This window comes from Gymnodraco acuticeps, unplaced genomic scaffold (genome assembly GCF_902827175.1).
Source record: "Gymnodraco acuticeps unplaced genomic scaffold, fGymAcu1.1, whole genome shotgun sequence".
Taxonomy (NCBI): Eukaryota; Metazoa; Chordata; class Actinopteri; order Perciformes; family Bathydraconidae; genus Gymnodraco; species Gymnodraco acuticeps.
Window position 1 is genome coordinate 1,499,965 of NW_022990023.1, and position 17,273 is coordinate 1,517,237.

The 17,273-nt window shown below is 43.8% G+C and overlaps 1 protein-coding gene across 1 annotated transcript in view; it reads right to left on the reverse strand.

Moving 5' to 3' along the window:
- The window catches only part of pcdh15b (protocadherin-related 15b), a gene marked incomplete in the record, with an annotated part of 209,215 nt that overhangs the window by 132,878 nt on the left and 59,064 nt on the right, over nucleotides 1-17,273 (reverse strand). Inside the window, 4 exon segments of the mRNA XM_034214440.1 lie at nucleotides 538-648; nucleotides 751-870; nucleotides 3,224-3,379; nucleotides 3,734-3,894. Of these exon segments, the coding sequence (XP_034070331.1) occupies nucleotides 538-648; nucleotides 751-870; nucleotides 3,224-3,379; nucleotides 3,734-3,894 (548 nt within the window).

The following is a 17,273-nucleotide window of genomic DNA, read 5'->3' on the forward strand; positions in this document are numbered from 1 at the left end:
TTATCTTGTGTGAAATGACCTATAGCTATTGTAGAACACTTTTATAAATATAACAAACAGAGTGCTATAAAATGAAAGCAGAACAATTACTCTGACTAAGACATACGTGATAATTAAGGATGTGCTCATAGTTAACTTAATTAAAGGGCGGCTGTGAGGTAGAGCGGGTCTTCTCTTAATCACAAGGAGGTTAATTGATCCCTGCCTGTGCGTGACAAATTGTCATTGATGTGAAACTGAACCCACTTTTGGTGCATGATTGGGTGAGCGAGAGGTGCTTTGTCCGAAAAGAAAGGAAGGCACTTCATAAATGCAGATTGCTGACTTAACAAGCAAGGTGTGGAATAGTACCATGATAAAACATTTAAATACAATATAACAACACCCTAGGCTGCAGTCTATGCTCCCACTCAATCAGGAGGTCATTGTCTTTAAGTTGTTCTTCATAATGGTTCTCAGTTGGAAGCTTTATCTTTCAAAAAACGTTTTAAAAGTATATCATAGCTAAAGGCTGTGTTAAAAGAACAAGTCACTTACATTTGCCTGTATGATGACCATGTAGCGTGTGATCTCCTCATAGTTGAGTCTTTCTCTGAGGACTACGGATCCAAAAAGTGTGAGGGGGATGTCAAAGGTCCTGTTTGTTGTCTGAAACACAGATGACACACATAGAAAGTCACTAACAGAGTCAGAATAGTTCATAACCTGGCCCCTATTGCCAAGAGATCAGCAGGCAGAAGGATATCCTACCGGGTCTCTGGGGTTGTACTGGATGGTGTACTCTATCTGTCCGTTGGGACCGTCATCAATGTCTGCTGCCCCATTGTTCCCATAGAAACCAGAGAAGATAGTGGTTCCTACTGGCGTCAGCTATGAAGACAGCAGGAGAGAGGAGTTCAGTATCTTGTATACAAGCTAACACTACATGCTGTCAAACGTTTAAACACTTTCACATTGGTTTTCACAACTCATATCAAACAGCTTCTATCTGTTCTGTTGTTTTCCTGGCATCTCCTGCCTGTATGTGGCAGAGGGGAGGGAGGGGCACATTCAAAACCTCCTCACATGCTTATGGCCATAAGGGATCCGGATACCCCACTGTTTCTACAAAACAAATAGAAAATGATTTGCAGCTTTATGTTTATTGTGCTCAAATGGGGCTTGAGAGGGAGGATCAGCATGCAGCTGTTTGTGTGCTTTTGTCTGCTCTTAGAATAAAATGAAACACAGGCAGCAGGTTAGTACCATTTTTTCTGATGGCACTGTTTGCATAGATCTTTCTCTGTCAGTACTGTGAGAGTTCGCTACATGTAATAGCTATTTGAATACAAGGGCTTACATTAAACAGGTGATAGAAAAACATGATGGTATAAAGTTTGCTTTTTCTCCCAAAGACAACAAGGAACATGTGGGTGTCTTTATCTATTTCTGGGTCTATTATTTTAGTTAAATAGAATGATAATAACAGATTCAAACCAAACTCACTGTTAAAAAACACGAGTTCATTTTTGAAAGATTATAGCATGACTAAAAAAGTCACCGTATATTTTTCACACCCTTTCCACAGTTTAACATTTCAAAATGTTATAAGCTCATAAGAAAATATGTAATCCAATTTGCCACCATGTTTAAGTAAACTTCTTCTTCTTGGAAAATAAATAGCAGAGTATTAGTAATATATCTACTACCGTACATGACATGCAGTTGGTGGCCTAAGATATACATTACAAAAATCCATATTGGCCGTTGTTTACAATAACTTGTGGTTTGAGCGGCAAAGGAAGTATTTTAAATGTCCACTGCACATGAGCAACAGAATAACTCACCTCTAGTAAAGAAAACAAAGCTACAATAGATAATCAGAAAGATATTTGCTTTTCTGAGAGGAATTCTTAAGCAGGGAGTTGAAAACGTTCTACAGCAAATAAAAAGGAAGCTTTTTGCAAGCTATATATTGCCATGCTGTAATTTCCTAGCCATGTGCCTTGGGATCTGTCTGATTATGTATCAAAACAGCAGTCTAAACTCCAGACAGCATGAAAAACATTTGACATTAAGTTTAATTTAGCTGCTGCACCAATGATTTGTTACACATTTCCATAAACAGGGTTATCTGTGCCTCCCACTGATACAACAATGGCGGTGAGAACGTCTGACGCTGTCACTTTGCCATTTTTTCAGATACGGCTTTAATGAAAGAACTGCAGACTCTGGCACCGGTGCCAACTCAAGAAATCAGCCCCCAGGATCACCCTGTACCCAGAGACTTTCAGGAGGAACTCATAAACTGTGCCCCAGACGTTCTTATAAATAAGCATATTGCCTCTATGTGTGTCTTAATCTGTCTGCCTCACTCTCTTGCAATCAATAATTGGTAGTAATAGACGACAAAAAGCAAGTTTAATGTTGATAAAGCTGGATGTTACTCCTGAGTCACTCTCTATTAAATGTACTTCATTATATTGTTGGAGTTCTGGGGGCAAAGTAAAGTGAATTAAACAATAGCTGCAAAACAAATGATGACCACAAAGCCAGAATCACATTTAACAAACTAGATTTTCATGTTGGCTAGCAGAGGACTCATATCTCAAAGTTCTTTATAAAGCATCTGTGGTCGTTCAAAAATATCCAAAGGTATCATTTTAATAGGAGTAATGAGAAACTGGAGGGCTGTAAGAAAGAAGGAGGAGGAGAGACAAGCAGAGATATATAGAGTGTGGCAGAGGAAAGGCAGGGAGGTGGAGAAAAAGGTGACATAATGAAGCGCTGGGAGTGGAGAGCGGGAAGAAGGGCCAGGAGAGAGAAAGAGAGTGGTTGAAGAGAGGGATTGAGTTGGACAGGCTGGGGAAGACTGCATAATGAGATATTCTGCAGGGTCTGCCTCGGTCTGCGCTGGCAGCAGGCTGCATGTTTCCTTGTCCAGTTTTCAGCTTGAACCGCCTCTAGTTAAATTCTGCTCGCCCAGACTCTGGAGGACACACTAACGGTGGGATTGGCTTCTTAAAGACTATCCTGGAAAGCTCAGAATAACAGATATGTTCCTCTGCTGTCCAACAACTCTGCTCTTTCCGTGCTTGTGGTGCTGCCCATCTGACAGCAAAAGCCATGTACAAGGCTATTTGTGGATGTTGTTATTCATAATACATTGCAGTGTGTACATAAGGTGTAGCCGGTCAATGCAAACACTGATGTTGACCCCCATGTCAGTGTGTTTGTGTTTTACCTCACTGACGGCAACATAGTATCTCGGCTGTTGGAAATGTGGCGCGTTGTCGTTGCGGTCTCGAACAACGATGCGGACTTCGTGTAAAATCACCGTGCCGACCAGCTCGTTGGTACACTGAACCTGAACCACAATGGACTGAATATACGAGGGGGGCTGGAAAAAGGGAAACACAGAGAAATGGATAAATAGTTAAAAAGCTCGCTTCTACAGTAATGAAAAATACATCAACATAAAAAAATAAAGATATTTCACAAAGGACTGCCATTCTTTTGACTTTTTTTGTTGACAAATCACTTTTGAAAACATCTGCTTGGTTTGCTTTACAGACAAAAAACAGGCTTGTTTTTTTTTACGGATGAGCAGGAGCTAAAACTTTCTCACAATAACAAATGCTGGAAAGAGTAAAACAGCCATGCGAATTATGACATAACGATAATCTGTAGTAAAGTCCAACCACTAAAGTAAAATAATAAGATGTTGTCTGTATAAAGAACACAGATGCCTTACATCTCTGTCAAGAACCCGTCCGGTGCTGTTGAGGTAAAGGGCTTGTTTGGATTGGTCAAGGATCACCCAGTGATCGTGGTTATCCCTCAGCGACAGAGAGATGGTACGATCCGGACCCTCAGCCACGCCATTTATCTGCATGTTCTCAACCAATAACGTTCCTGGAGATACAACAAATACATGGTTTTAACCAATCAGCAAGAGAGAGAGAGACTGGTAAAGTAGATTCAAATAATTTTGTAAATAAATAGTCCTAGATCAAACTTGAAAATTAATAAAAGGAGACAGTCCAAAGAGAACCCTATGATGTCCTTATGTTATTAGTTAAATACAGTATATAGGAAATGACATGTAGGTTACAAGGACAAAGAGATGGCGACACACACACAAAATGAAAAAGGGAAGGACCGAGCAAATTCATATGGACATGTAATTAAATGATGGCTAACCAGGTATGGGGGCTACACAGTTTGGTTTCTCATTACCAGTACCTGGAATACTTGAGACTAACTGGAACACAAAATAAATATTTCCGAGAAAGAGACATTTTATTTAGTTAACATTTCTGAAAAGTCAGATAGAACAGATGGGATAAAACTTGATTAATGAAACACAACGGTGGGTGGTGAAAGCATATGCTATTAAGGGGAATATTGAAAGACACAAAGAGAAAAAAAGGCGAAATGTCAGCTAAATATTATCCGCCAGGTGGCTGGTGGCATAGGCTGTAGGTGGGCGCTTTCCAAACACAAGATCAGAGTTACCCCCACCTCTGCAGTCAACATGTCGAAGTGGGCATGCACTAATGCACATTCTCAAAGATATTGAATGTGTGCATATGTATGAATGTGTCTTTTGATTGTGTATATATACTGTAGGTATATACATATTTGTATTCTTTTTTTATTTTATTTATTTTTTGTATTCGGGATTGTGGGAAACGGTATTTCGATCTCTCTGTCTGTACACACAAACTGAAAGATTGACAATAAAGTTTACTTTGACTTTTGACTTTGAGACGCCTAACCCTACATTTCTCCTGTAGGCATGTCTATGGTATTGAAATAAGCTGTGTCATCTAAATAACAGGAAATATACCTATTCAACCGAAAGCCAGGATATGTTTTTAGAGAAGAGCACAAGTCAGAGAAGCTACGTTTCACAAGATGGTAAATAAATAATTGTCAGATGGGGATCAAATACACATCTGACTTGATAGACAGTGTAAATGCACACAGAGCCCTTTTGCCTGACTTTTCAAAATGATTGCATTAGATGTCAAGACCAGTTCAGGGTCCTAATGAAAGTTTAATGGGAAATAGAAACACAGAAGAGGTGAATGAAAAAGGTGAGAAAGGAAGAGAAAATCAACTTGAGCCTCTCTGACTTGGCTTGACTTTGTACTGCTCCAAATCATAAGAGACCCATTACCAGGACATACACACTGCATTATTAATCCCACATTTTTTTTGCGTGTGTGAGCACTAAATCAGTCATCAGCACATTATTAAACCATGAAGATTTACAGCCAGAATTTCCAGTGGCAGCAAACATGTATTTCTTTGCATAACAACACAAATAAATTAAGAATTTAAATTGGCAGCTGCCTTTTAACAGACACAAGCCAAAGATCCGTTGTTTTTGTCTTGAATGTGTGTGTCTGTAAAGTCAGATATTAAGGCACATAAAGAGAGAGAAAGAGAGAGAGAGAGAGAGAAAGATCTCACGGATTTGCGTCTGTGTGTGTGTGTGTGTGTGTGTGTGTGTTTGCACATGGTAGGAAAATATGTAGTTTTCAAGCACACACACACAGACGCAAATCCGTGAGATCTTTCTCTCTCTCTCTCTCTCTCTCTCTCTCTCTCTCTCTCTCTTTATGTGCCTTAATATCTGACTTTACAGACACACACATTCAAGACAAAAACAACGGATCTTTGGCTTGTGTCTGTTAAAAGGCAGCTGCCAATTTAAATTCTTAATTTATTTGTGTTGTTATGAAAACTACATATTTTCCTACCATGTGCAAACACACACACACACACACACACACACACACACACACACACACACACACACACACACACACACACACACACACACACACACACACACACACACACACACACACACACACACACACACACACACACACACACACACACACACACACACACACACACACACACACACACACACACACACACACACACACACACACAGTGAACAATCTTATATCTGATCTGACAGAAATAAAATTGGGTCACGGCCTTCTGTGCTACCATGGAAACTGTGTCAAATGCCTTGATGTGATTTGTTGATGTTAAATAAACGAAGAACTTTAATGAAATTGGTTTCTTTGTATGAGAAACAGGAAATAAAGGGAATTCATTAAAGGAGATTTATTCGTTGACATCTTCTGGGGCGAAGAAGAAAGAGACACCATGTGTAACTGCATCTAATTCCATATACCGTCTAATAAATGGGCTCTTTTCACAGTGACCTCACTACATGGGATGCGTGACTGAATACAGCACTCATAAAATAATCTACTTTATTTATATAGCACCTTTTAAACAGGGTTACACCGTTATTTTATTTAAAGGTATTATTATTATTATTATACTGTTTTACATCAATAAATGATAGGTCTCAGATATATACAAAACATGTCTCTGAAGTGTTTGGCTCCAAATACCCAACAGATTGTGCATTGCAGCATCCCATAAACCCCTCTGTTTCAGCCAGTGGCGTCGCCTGGCCTGGGCATTCGGGGCTTTTTCTGTAGCCCCTGACAATTCTCCCTCAATAATATTATTGCAGGTACGTGGCACAAATCTGAATTGCGTAACGTCACTTGTGTCACTACGCACCTTTGCGTACCTCAAAAGAAAACACATATTTCGTCTACACGTGTTTCTGGTCAACACTCAATGGAGTCAAATACTAGACATGTACAAAAAAAACAAAGACATTAAGCAGCTACGTTGCCGTTTCGCTCCCTGCAAAACATCTTCGGACTTTCTATGACTGATTGAACTGGAGCTGGGCGAGCCGCGCAGGACATAACCGACGGACCCGTGAAGCTTTACAGGAGGCAGAGGCTTAGATCACCGGACAACAGAGGTGTTCACCGTGTGCACAGACAGGGTTAACGTCGGTATGAACAACATCATTGTGCCAAAACTCTGCCAACTGGCTGCAGTGGGAGACTCCCCTGTGCACACTCTGTGCCCCGCGCACACACTGGAGAACTGCTCAAAATCAGCTGATCACAACGTTCACGCTCTGTGGTCAAGCTGCTGCAGTTCTATTTACACCAAAGTGGAGTAAAACCATAGACTGTATATATAAATGGACGTAGTGTCCGTGACGTCACCCATAGGATTCTGCAGAGTTGCCGTGAAGCCCTTAGTAGGCGGAGTCGGCCACTAACGGCTCGACAGTGACGTCAGAGTATAATCCCGCCTGCTCCAAATAAGGGCAAAGAGGCGGAGCCGAGGCGGGACCTGCTGCCTCCGAACTGGAAGTAAACAGAGCTAGCTCAGGCTAAGCTAAGCTAACATGAAATACATGCATACCAAGTTACTGCTAACAGTGTAGTTCCCCTATATAAACGTTACATTCATAATCAAATGAGACAATCTGCAAGAGAATTAGCTATATTTTGTTATTCTTAATGCTTGTCATTCACACGTTAAGAAAATAAGTACCGATACAGCAGAACAATTGTGGCGATGTTCAGCTTAATAAGCCTTGTTCAACATAATTTATTTAGCTAATACTACAGCAGGCGAACCAAGTCTGCGTTTCGCTGCATTCCTTGATCTCCAGTTATAACGACGGACTCCACCGCCCGGACCTAACGGGGCTAGCTCCGGGACGCCGGCTGGAGCTAGCCCCCTGCGGCTCCGTTAGCTCCGGCGGCCACCACTGGGATAATTGGGTACCCTATTAACATTTGCTCCCGTTTAGCATTATGGGCGTCATAGCCATAGACTATAAAATACTTACCCAAGGCTGAATCATAAACTAAAATGTATATGTAGCCTATGCATAAAGGGTTACGTCCTTAGCTGGCTAATAAGTAACAACCTAAGCTACCAAGCACACAAACACCTGCGAACGGGGTTAACATGTATAATATTATCATTTTAGACTTCTTGGAAGTTCTGTTAGTACATTCAAGCGCACAGCACGACATTTTAATTGTCTGGTATTTGTAACAATATTCCCTAAAAGGCACAATCACCACGAACACGGCTAAAGCTAAAGGGTCAAGTACAGTACTATGACTAACTAACGTTGTAGCCTCTATGGTTGTAGCCTAGCAGATTGGACAAGTTGCTGTTAGCTGACAGTGAGGCATGTACATGTCCATCAAAGTGACCACGCCCTAATTTATGCAAAAACGTCAAGACCTAATATAAATAAAAGGGTCGTGTTAGAAAACAATTCACTCACAGATTCATAATCATGAAGGTGGAATCTAACTATACCGATAATAATATTTATTGCATCCATGGGTAGAAACATGTTTTTTTCTGCTGTAAAGTTGGGCATTTTAACATGGGGGTCTATGGAAATTGCTCCTTTCTGCAGCCAGTCCCTAGCGGCCCATGCATGAACTGCAGTGTGTGGCACTTCCGTATTGGCGTCCCGGCTGTTACCCAGAGTTTGCCGCTTGAGTAAAACACACAGTTGCAAACTTACTCAGGGTGTTAAAGGAAGAGTTTTTTTTAATCAGACAGAGGTGGAAGAAGTACTCAGATATTGTGTAGGAATACTCTGTTACAGCAAAAGTGCTGCATTCAAAATGTTACTCAAGTACAATTTGAAAAGTATTATCAAAATATAGTTAAAGTACCAAAAGTAAAAGTAGTTATTGTGCAGATTGGTCCATTTCAGAATAATATGTTTTATAATGATTGATCATGAAAGTGTTCTCAAAGCTGGTAAAGGTGCAGCTAGTTTTAATGACTTTGTATACTGGGTAGCTTGTGAATTTACTCCAGGTGAAACTAAAGTCTGATTTAAGACTTGATTATATTTCACATCATTAATCCAGATCTGTAAAGTAACTAAAGGTATACAATGTAATGGAGTAAAAGTTCACAATTTACCTCTGAACTGTAGTGGAGTAGAAGAACAAAGTATAGCATTAAAGTCAAGTAAAGTACAACTATCTCAAAATTGTACTTAAGTAGTACTTGAATAAGTGACTTAGTAACTTCCCACATCTGAAATCAGATATGAATGCAAGTCATGTGATCATTTCTTAGTATTTGATCATTCAACTTGGCCTCAGGAAATGCAAGGACTTCACAGTGTTGGCAACACGTTTTGGAGAAAGCAAATCGGAGGCTTAAAAAGAAACATGGAGGTGCATCTTCATCATCTAGCATGCAAGAAGTGTAAATAGAGGACAGTGAAGGAGACACTGAGGAGGACCACGCTTCGTGTGGGTTGAGTACCAAACGCTGTCTCCTGGTACTCATCTGAGTAACTCACTCAAAAAGTGATGGGCACCCCTGAATATAATACATTAACCGTGCTTTACATGAACCTCATCATGACACTAGAGAGGACGGCAGGATTGTAATTTCCCGTGTTCAGTGAATGCAATTATTATGTAAAAGATTATGTCCAAGGCACACCTTCATATATGATCATTAGTTATAAAATAAATAAGAGAATACATGAAAAAGAGGTATGAAATACGATATTAGTAAAACAAGAATAAAGTTTAAAAGGGGAGTGATTTGTAAAATATCCATAAAGAAAAAGTAAATCTGTTTACAGTTCTGTTTCATGGGTGTTGAGAGATCTATCCATAGATCTCTTAATGTTGCTCTCAAAGTGCACCAGCATTCCCCCGGACCCCCCTAAAGGACGTTAGGTCCACCCCCCACTTATAAAAATAGCACCTTACCCCTGCTTACACCTATATGTGAGCTGATTATCGAGCCTTCAATGTAACAGTCGCGGGTATGTGTGTGTGGGGAGTGTTGCAGTAGAACATTCTATAGCGCCCGGTACATTAATGGGAAACCCTACATGTTTGAGCACCCTTTATGAAACGTCAAGCTAACCTACAGCACCCCCAAAAGAAAATCTCTGGCGCCGCCACTGTGGGCTATGCCCCGGATGTTTCCAGGTCCGGGAAACGCCCCTGGTTTCAGCCCTGTTTCAAAACTGCTGATTCTCTGTCTGTTACTTTAGATGAAAATAAGGTGTCACTCCCCACGCCCCTCTGCGAGATATTTGGTTAAAAAGAACACAATGGTGCTCTAGGAGGAGATTCAGGTAATAAGGTATGTGTGTGTGGGGGGGGGGGGTACCTTGGTTGGTGATTGGCTAATGGTTACACAAGCCAAAAACCGTTATGACATCATAAAGTGGCCAAAATCTGATCAGCTCATTTTCAGACAGGTTTTTATAGAAATGGATCAGCACGAAAAGTGAGTGAATCTTTTTTCCTGAAACTTTCAGAATCTCTTTACACAGAGGGGACACATGTTTATTTATAAAAGACATGAAAAAGTGGATTTTGCATAATAGGTCCCCTTTAAAAACAGAACCTTTTATAAAGCTAGTAATGAAATGAACCAAAAAACAGCTACCAAACATATTATAAAACATAGGGAGTAAAACAAATGGAAAGTAATAAAACATAAATGTCATCACATAAAAGTAATTCTACCTTCTGCAAAAATGTAATTCATTAATTATCTAAGGATAGGCTAGGCTTTAAATTGTAGTAAAGGTATACGTTTACTGGTTTGGCATTTGTACTAGGGCTGCTCGATTATGGCAAAAATCATAATCTCGATTATTTGGGTCAATAATTGATATCACGATTATTAAAAACGATTATCCATTTACTTTGAAAACATCAATTTATTGGAGAAAAACTATTTGAACAGTATGTTTTTAACAGTTGATTACCCTGAACTTTAAGTATAACTCAACTGAAAAACCAATACAAATAAATACATTAATACATTAATAATAATTTTTTTTTAAAAATCGTTATATTTCGATTACGTTGTTTTCGTAATCGTTGCAAGCCATAATCGTAATTGCGATTAAAATACGATTAATTGAGCAGCCCTAATTTGTACTTTACTTTATGTTTATAGGAGCCGTATTATGCTCATTTCCAGGTTCATTTTTGTATTTTGTGCCTCTGTTGTGACATGTCTCCAAACCTTAATGCTTTAATAATCTTAATTTTTCTCATACTGCCTGTGCTGCAACACCTCTTTTCACCCTCTGTCTGAAACCAGAGCCCAGTCTGCACCGATTGGTTGGCTGGCCGGCTCTGTTGCATCAAGCTGTCCAACCGTTTATCACGTACAATGTGTTAGAGCTCTAGCCAGTACAAGCAGAGTTTTACATAGTGATTTCACTATACACTGACTATACTATTCAACAGTGATCTGGACACTAATATGGACTACAGGTTGTGAAACAATTTCAGGGAATAGCCCTTGCTGCTGTTGAGCTACTCATGGGGAATCATTGTATGTGGTACCAGGAACCTTAAAGCATTCTCAGTGGTCAAACTAGATGAGCAAAACGGAGTATATTTACAGCAGTGGACTAATAATATTAGCACAGAAAGCAAAGAGGATTGCACACGATTGCATGCAATTGTGTACGCTGATGTAGCATGTAATCCCTAAATGATAAATGGAATGTGTTATCGTATAGTTTGTTCGTGTGAAGATCTCTGCTAAAGTGTAGATTATGAGGTTGTTTGTATGATGTTCTGTGCATGTATGTGTCTGTACAGCTGATTCCCACCTATCCACTCATGATCACCCTTTTACTTGATATTATTCAAACTAAACGCCTAATTTCAATATTATCTTCATCTATGGCGTTTCCCCTAAGGGAAAGAAAACCCTTAACTTGTATCTTGTTACTCTCCCCCCCCTCCGCTTCTTTTCCTTCCTCGAGTCTGTGTGTCCCCCCCCCCCCCCCCCCCCTTTTACCCACACCAACCCAAGATAATCATCCTAAAGCGAGATTCTCTATTAAATCTGTAACACTGTTTCACAGCCGCAGAGCAATACATGGTATTATTCATATATCCCGTTCCAATACTACATTATTCTTTGACAGCCCTGTTAGGGGGATTACTGCACCAACAGGCACCAACACACACCAACCACACTACACACACATTGTTGTTCTGCAGCACCATTAATGAGTGTTTGTGCAGACATAATGCATTTCAAGCATACACTGTAGCTGACAGAGGTTTTAAATATTTCAATAGAAAACACTAAATTAAGCAGATTATAACATTTTATAGCAAATCTGTAGTCAAATGTAAAATCTATTGAAACGAGTGTTATTGCCATACACAAACATTTTAGCTCCCTTATCTATTTACAAGGTTGAACTCCTATTGCATGTATATCTTGAATTTGTGCAAGCTTTTTTGTAGCTGAAAGACATGTTCAATGCAAGGCAGTTTCAGTTTGATTAACTTAATTATTTCTCTCCCTTAAACAAAATCTTTAAAATCAAAATATGCAGAAAGAGGAGGCGAACACGTCACTATGCCCATCTGTGTAGTCAGATGTTGTGCTCCCAGCAATAAGGTTTAACAGCAGCCCTGGACCTCTGATGAGTGCAGGTTGTGCCTGCAGCCTGAAATGATGATCTGTAGACAATATGCAGCTATATTTTACTCAATTAATATTCTCAAAAAAAATAGGCTTGGAAATGAATAAATTATGAAATATTATGGCAGAAAATGAGAGGGCTGGTTTCATTGAAGAGGCACATATCATATTTATCTTTCATACAATTGGAGGTCTCTATCAACAAAACGTTTAATTTTCGGTAAGTTTACTTTATCAGAAAGGGTCATTTAGACAGCGGTTTTATTTTCTATGATAATACCATTTTATAAATGTGGATAGCACGATATAACAAATGTAATGTCTGTCTAATTGACTCATTGCAGAAAAAGCATCCACATACTTTAATATTGTTTTATTGTTATTTGAAAAACTATAGGTTACTTACGTAACCCCAGTTCTCAGAGTAACATGAAGTGAGATGTCTCACTATGGGATGCGCCTCATCGCGGAGCAAACAGAAGCATCAATCTCATTACGCCAATCCTGATTGGCTGGAGATCTTGACGTCAGCGTCAGGGAATTCACCCCCTATAAGTAGCTTGCGCCACCACGCATGCGTCATTCAAAATAAGCACCTCTTCTCGCTTCACCATAGCAAGGAGGGCCGTCTGGTGAGACATCTCACTTCATGTTACTCTGAGAACTGGGGTTACGTAAGTAACCTATAGTTCTCATTCATAACACTCCGTTCGATGTCTCACTATGGGAAATTGTAGCTCCCGTATTGTCAGACGAGCTTATCTCGAAAATCACCAAACCAACCAGAACTTAACAGGTAGAGCTCTGACTCAACCAGGTGCCCAGCACTGCTTGAGTCAAACTGGGAGCAGAACGTCCAGCCTGTTAAGAGGCGGACAAAAGTGAGCGGCGAGGACCAGCTCGCCGCTGCACCAATGTCTTGGATGGGAGACATCCTGGACAGAGCCCAGGATGCAGCCAGACCCTGAGTCGAAAGAGCTCGCGGACCCGAGGGTGCCTGCGAACTCTGACTCGTATGGGCCCCAAAGCAATTGCTTCCACAAACCAGTGGGAAAGCCGTTGCTTAGTAACAGGCTTGCCCTTATAAGGGTTAGCCCAGGACACAAGGGGTTGCGGTCATTATGACGAAGCACCCTTGATCTGTCCCTGTACGTGCGTACAGCACGGGCTAGACACGGCAAATCCGGCGGGGAGGATGCCTCAATGTCAAATGTGGTACCTGAACCAACCGCCTTAAGATAAAGGCAGGGTTGGGCTTCAACCACACTCTGTTTGCCCTGGGGCGAACTGTGTCCCCTGAGGAAAGGCAGAAAGCGTTTTAGGGTGAGAAACACCGCTAAAAGCTCCAGGTAATTTATGTGCGCCCGCTGGAGGTCTCTGCTCCAGAGACCCCTCACCGGGCGACCTTCATAAATACCTCCCCAACCTGTCAGACATGCGTCCGTGGTGACCACTTTCCGTGAAAGGACAGCACCCATAGGCACACCTCGTACTAGAAAAGTCGGGTGCAGCCAGTGGCGCAGTGCCATTACGCATTTCACAGTAACCATCACTCTTTAGTTTTAGGGCGGCCACCCAGCGCTGAAACTCCCTCATGTGTAAGCGTCCCAGTCGTACGACCAGGATGGCTGACGCCATGAGCCCCAGCAATCGCAGGCATGATCTGAAGAGAACATGTTTGCGCAGCTGGAAAAGAGCGAGACAAGCTCTGAAAGCTTTCACTCTTTCCGCTGACAAGCGAGCTGAAAAGGGCAACGAGTTCAGGCGTAAACCCAGGAAGAGTATAGTCTGCGCGGGGCACAACATGCTCTTCTCTGTGTTTATTATGAAACCCAGGTTGAGCAGGTGCTTTACGAGGACATTCGTCTGCGTAACAGCCTCCTGCTCCGACTGTGCGAGAAGCAGCCAGTCTTCCAGGTAGGTCGCCAGGCGAATACCCTGTTGTCTTAACGGGGCTATCGCGGCTTCCGTACATCGTACAAACACCCTTGGACTGAGAGACAGACCGAAGGGGAGTACTCTGCATTCATAACAGATCCCCTGAAATGCGAATTTCAGATATTTCCTGTGGGTAATATACTGGAATGTGAAAATACGCATCTTTCAGGTCGACTGATGTAAACCAGTCGTCTTGTCGCACGAGCCGCAGCAGAGATGTGTGAGTGAGCATTCTGAACTTATATCTTCTTAGATATTTGTTCAGAGCCCTCAAATCAAGTATTGGCCGAATTCCATTCCCTCCCCGTTTGGGAACGAGGAAGTACTTGGAATAGAAGCCGCCCTGACTCTGCTCGGCGGGTACAATAGATATAGCCCTCTTTTCTAGGAGAGAGAGAATCTCTCTCTCTAGAATATGGGCTGACTTTCCTCGGGCCTGCAAATGCAGAATGTCCGAGAAGCGAGGGGGGGTGACAGCGAATTGGAGTCTGTAGCCCCGTGTTACTGTCTTGAAAACCCAAGCAGATGATGTGAGCATCTTCCACTGCATGCTCCTTAGAGCCAGTGGAGATGTCACATCTCTTCCCCTCTGAGTCTCTATTTGTTGTGTTATGGGGCCCTCTAGTGTCTGAACACAGTGGTGCCCCCTTTCGACAATCCCCACCGACACTGCGCATGCGCATGACGGTGGTGCTTTCACAACCCCAGCCGGCACTGCGCATGCGCGTGACGGTGGTGCCTTTAAAGCCCCAGCCGGCACTGCGCATGCGCGTGGCGGTGGTGCCTTCACAGACCCGCCTGTAATCCGCCTTTTGAGAGATGCCGTAGCTGCTCTCAGAAGGGGAACAGTTGACGGGCTGTTTATTGGTTTTATTGTTTTTCTTTTCATTTTTTTGAGCTGCGCCCTCGGCCTGAAGCCTGGATGCGTCAGCGGCAAATGTTTTATGACAGAAAAATCAACAAATGTGTGACATGTGTTTGTGCGGACTTGAGGATGGTGTTGACGCATCTCTCGAGGCGGCGGGAACACATTTAGAGCTGGGGAACCGTGGACTTCCAGCTCTGTCACAGAGGGGAGAAGGAGGGGCTGTCACGCCGCTCGCTTCTTCTTCCTCGACTGCTGGCCGAAATTCTGGGTTGGCTGCGCCTGAGCTGCAGCCGGAACCGGAGATTTTCTAGGCCAGCTCGCCCTCGTCTCCAGCCTGGGCTGGGGACTCGGGGCGGGCTGCGACCTCTGCGTCTTCGGTGTTTTAAACCGAGCAGGGTTCGAGGCAGCTTGGGCGAAGGACTGCTGCTGCGAAGGCAGCGGCTGGACCCTTCGAGGGAGGCAGAGGTGGAGTGCCTCGTCCTCCTTCTTTTTCGACTCACACCTCCTTTGCATGGAGGCGAGAGCGGAGCCGAAAATTCCCTTGGGAACGATGGGCATATCCAGCACATCCTCCTTTTCCCGGTCTGGGAGGTTGGTGAGGTTGAGCCATCTCGCTCTTTCCTGCACCACCATGATCCCCATTGCCTTGCCTGGACGGCGCAGCGTTGGACACGGAGACAAAAGTCCGTGACCGCTGCCATCTCGTCCAGAGTGGCTGCCCCCGGGTTACCCGACAGGTCCTCGCAGAGCTCCTATTGGTAAGCGGTTAGCAGCGAGGACACATTCAGGGCCCTGGCGGACAACGCTGCGGCTTTGTAGGACCGTTCAGTCATTGTCGACTGAAATCGGTCCGACTTTGCTGGCAGCGTGGGGTTCCTGCTTGGTGACGGGCCCATCCTCGGTAGGAGGTGGGCCGCTACCAGCGGTTCCATGGGCGGTATGCGGAGCAGGCCGAGCTTCTCCATTCCGTCACAGTCTAGGGAGGAGGCACCCTGGATTGGGACCTTGTTGCTGAAGGGCCGGTCTCTCCACGAGACCGACACCTCATCCAACATCTCCGGGAAGACCGGAAGGAGTTGCCTCTTCGTCCGCGCTGCTTGGGGAAAATGTTTCCCTTCGTAGCGGGACCTGGAGGTCTCCTTGGCCATTTCAGGCCACGGGATGTCGAGTCTGGCCGCGGCGCGTTTACACACGGCCTGCAGGTCCATCCTCAGACAGGGCGAAGCTGGTGTGCTATCGCCCGGGAGAGCAGCCCTCGCTCCAGGCTTTGCAGCCTGAGCCGATGACATGAAGATGTCCTCTTTATGTTCATCCGACTCGGACAGGAGGAACACCGACGCGTCCTCTTCGTTCTCATCGTAGTCCAGCTCGAGGACATCCTCCGCGGGTGAGACCATGGTGAGGTCTAACCGGGAGCCCCAGCTCGGTAAAGCGTGGGGTCCCGTTCCCGCGTGTCTTGCCGTCACCGGGTCCCGGCCTGCCAGGGTGCGGGATTCCGGTTCTGTAGCTATCGCAGATAATGAGCCCCAGACCGACACGGAGAGGGGTTCACTCTCTGCGGCGGACGCCCCCGCGTCTTGACTGCCGGCCGGCAGGTCAGTGGAAATGGGGGGGTCCTGCTCCGACAAGCTAGCTTGGCGTGCTAGCCGTCGGCGGAGGCTCTTCACGGTGAAGCGGACACAATGTCCGCACGAGCCGGGGTTGTCGATAGCGCCTCGGGCGTGTTCCAACCCGAGGCAGGACGAGCAGACCTGTTGTTTGTCTGTGCCCGAGATCTTCAACCCGCAGCCGCAGAGTCGAGCCACCGAGTCCCTGACTCCTCTGGTGTGAGGGAGAGAGGCGTCCATCTTGTTCGCTTCGTGGCGTGGAGAGGACCCGCTCTCAACCGGTAAATTGGGAGAAAAAAGGTGTTACCACCCTGTCCTTAATCCGGAGAAAAGGACGGTGTGGGTCTTTTATTCCCGGAGAATACTGACTGGTGTGACAGTATGCTCCTTTAATCCTTTCCTCCTCCGTGGGGAAGAGAAAAGAAAAAGCTTCCTCGCTACCGTGGTGTCGATAGTGAGGGAGCGAGCTAGCAACAGGTGTGTTGCTGGCT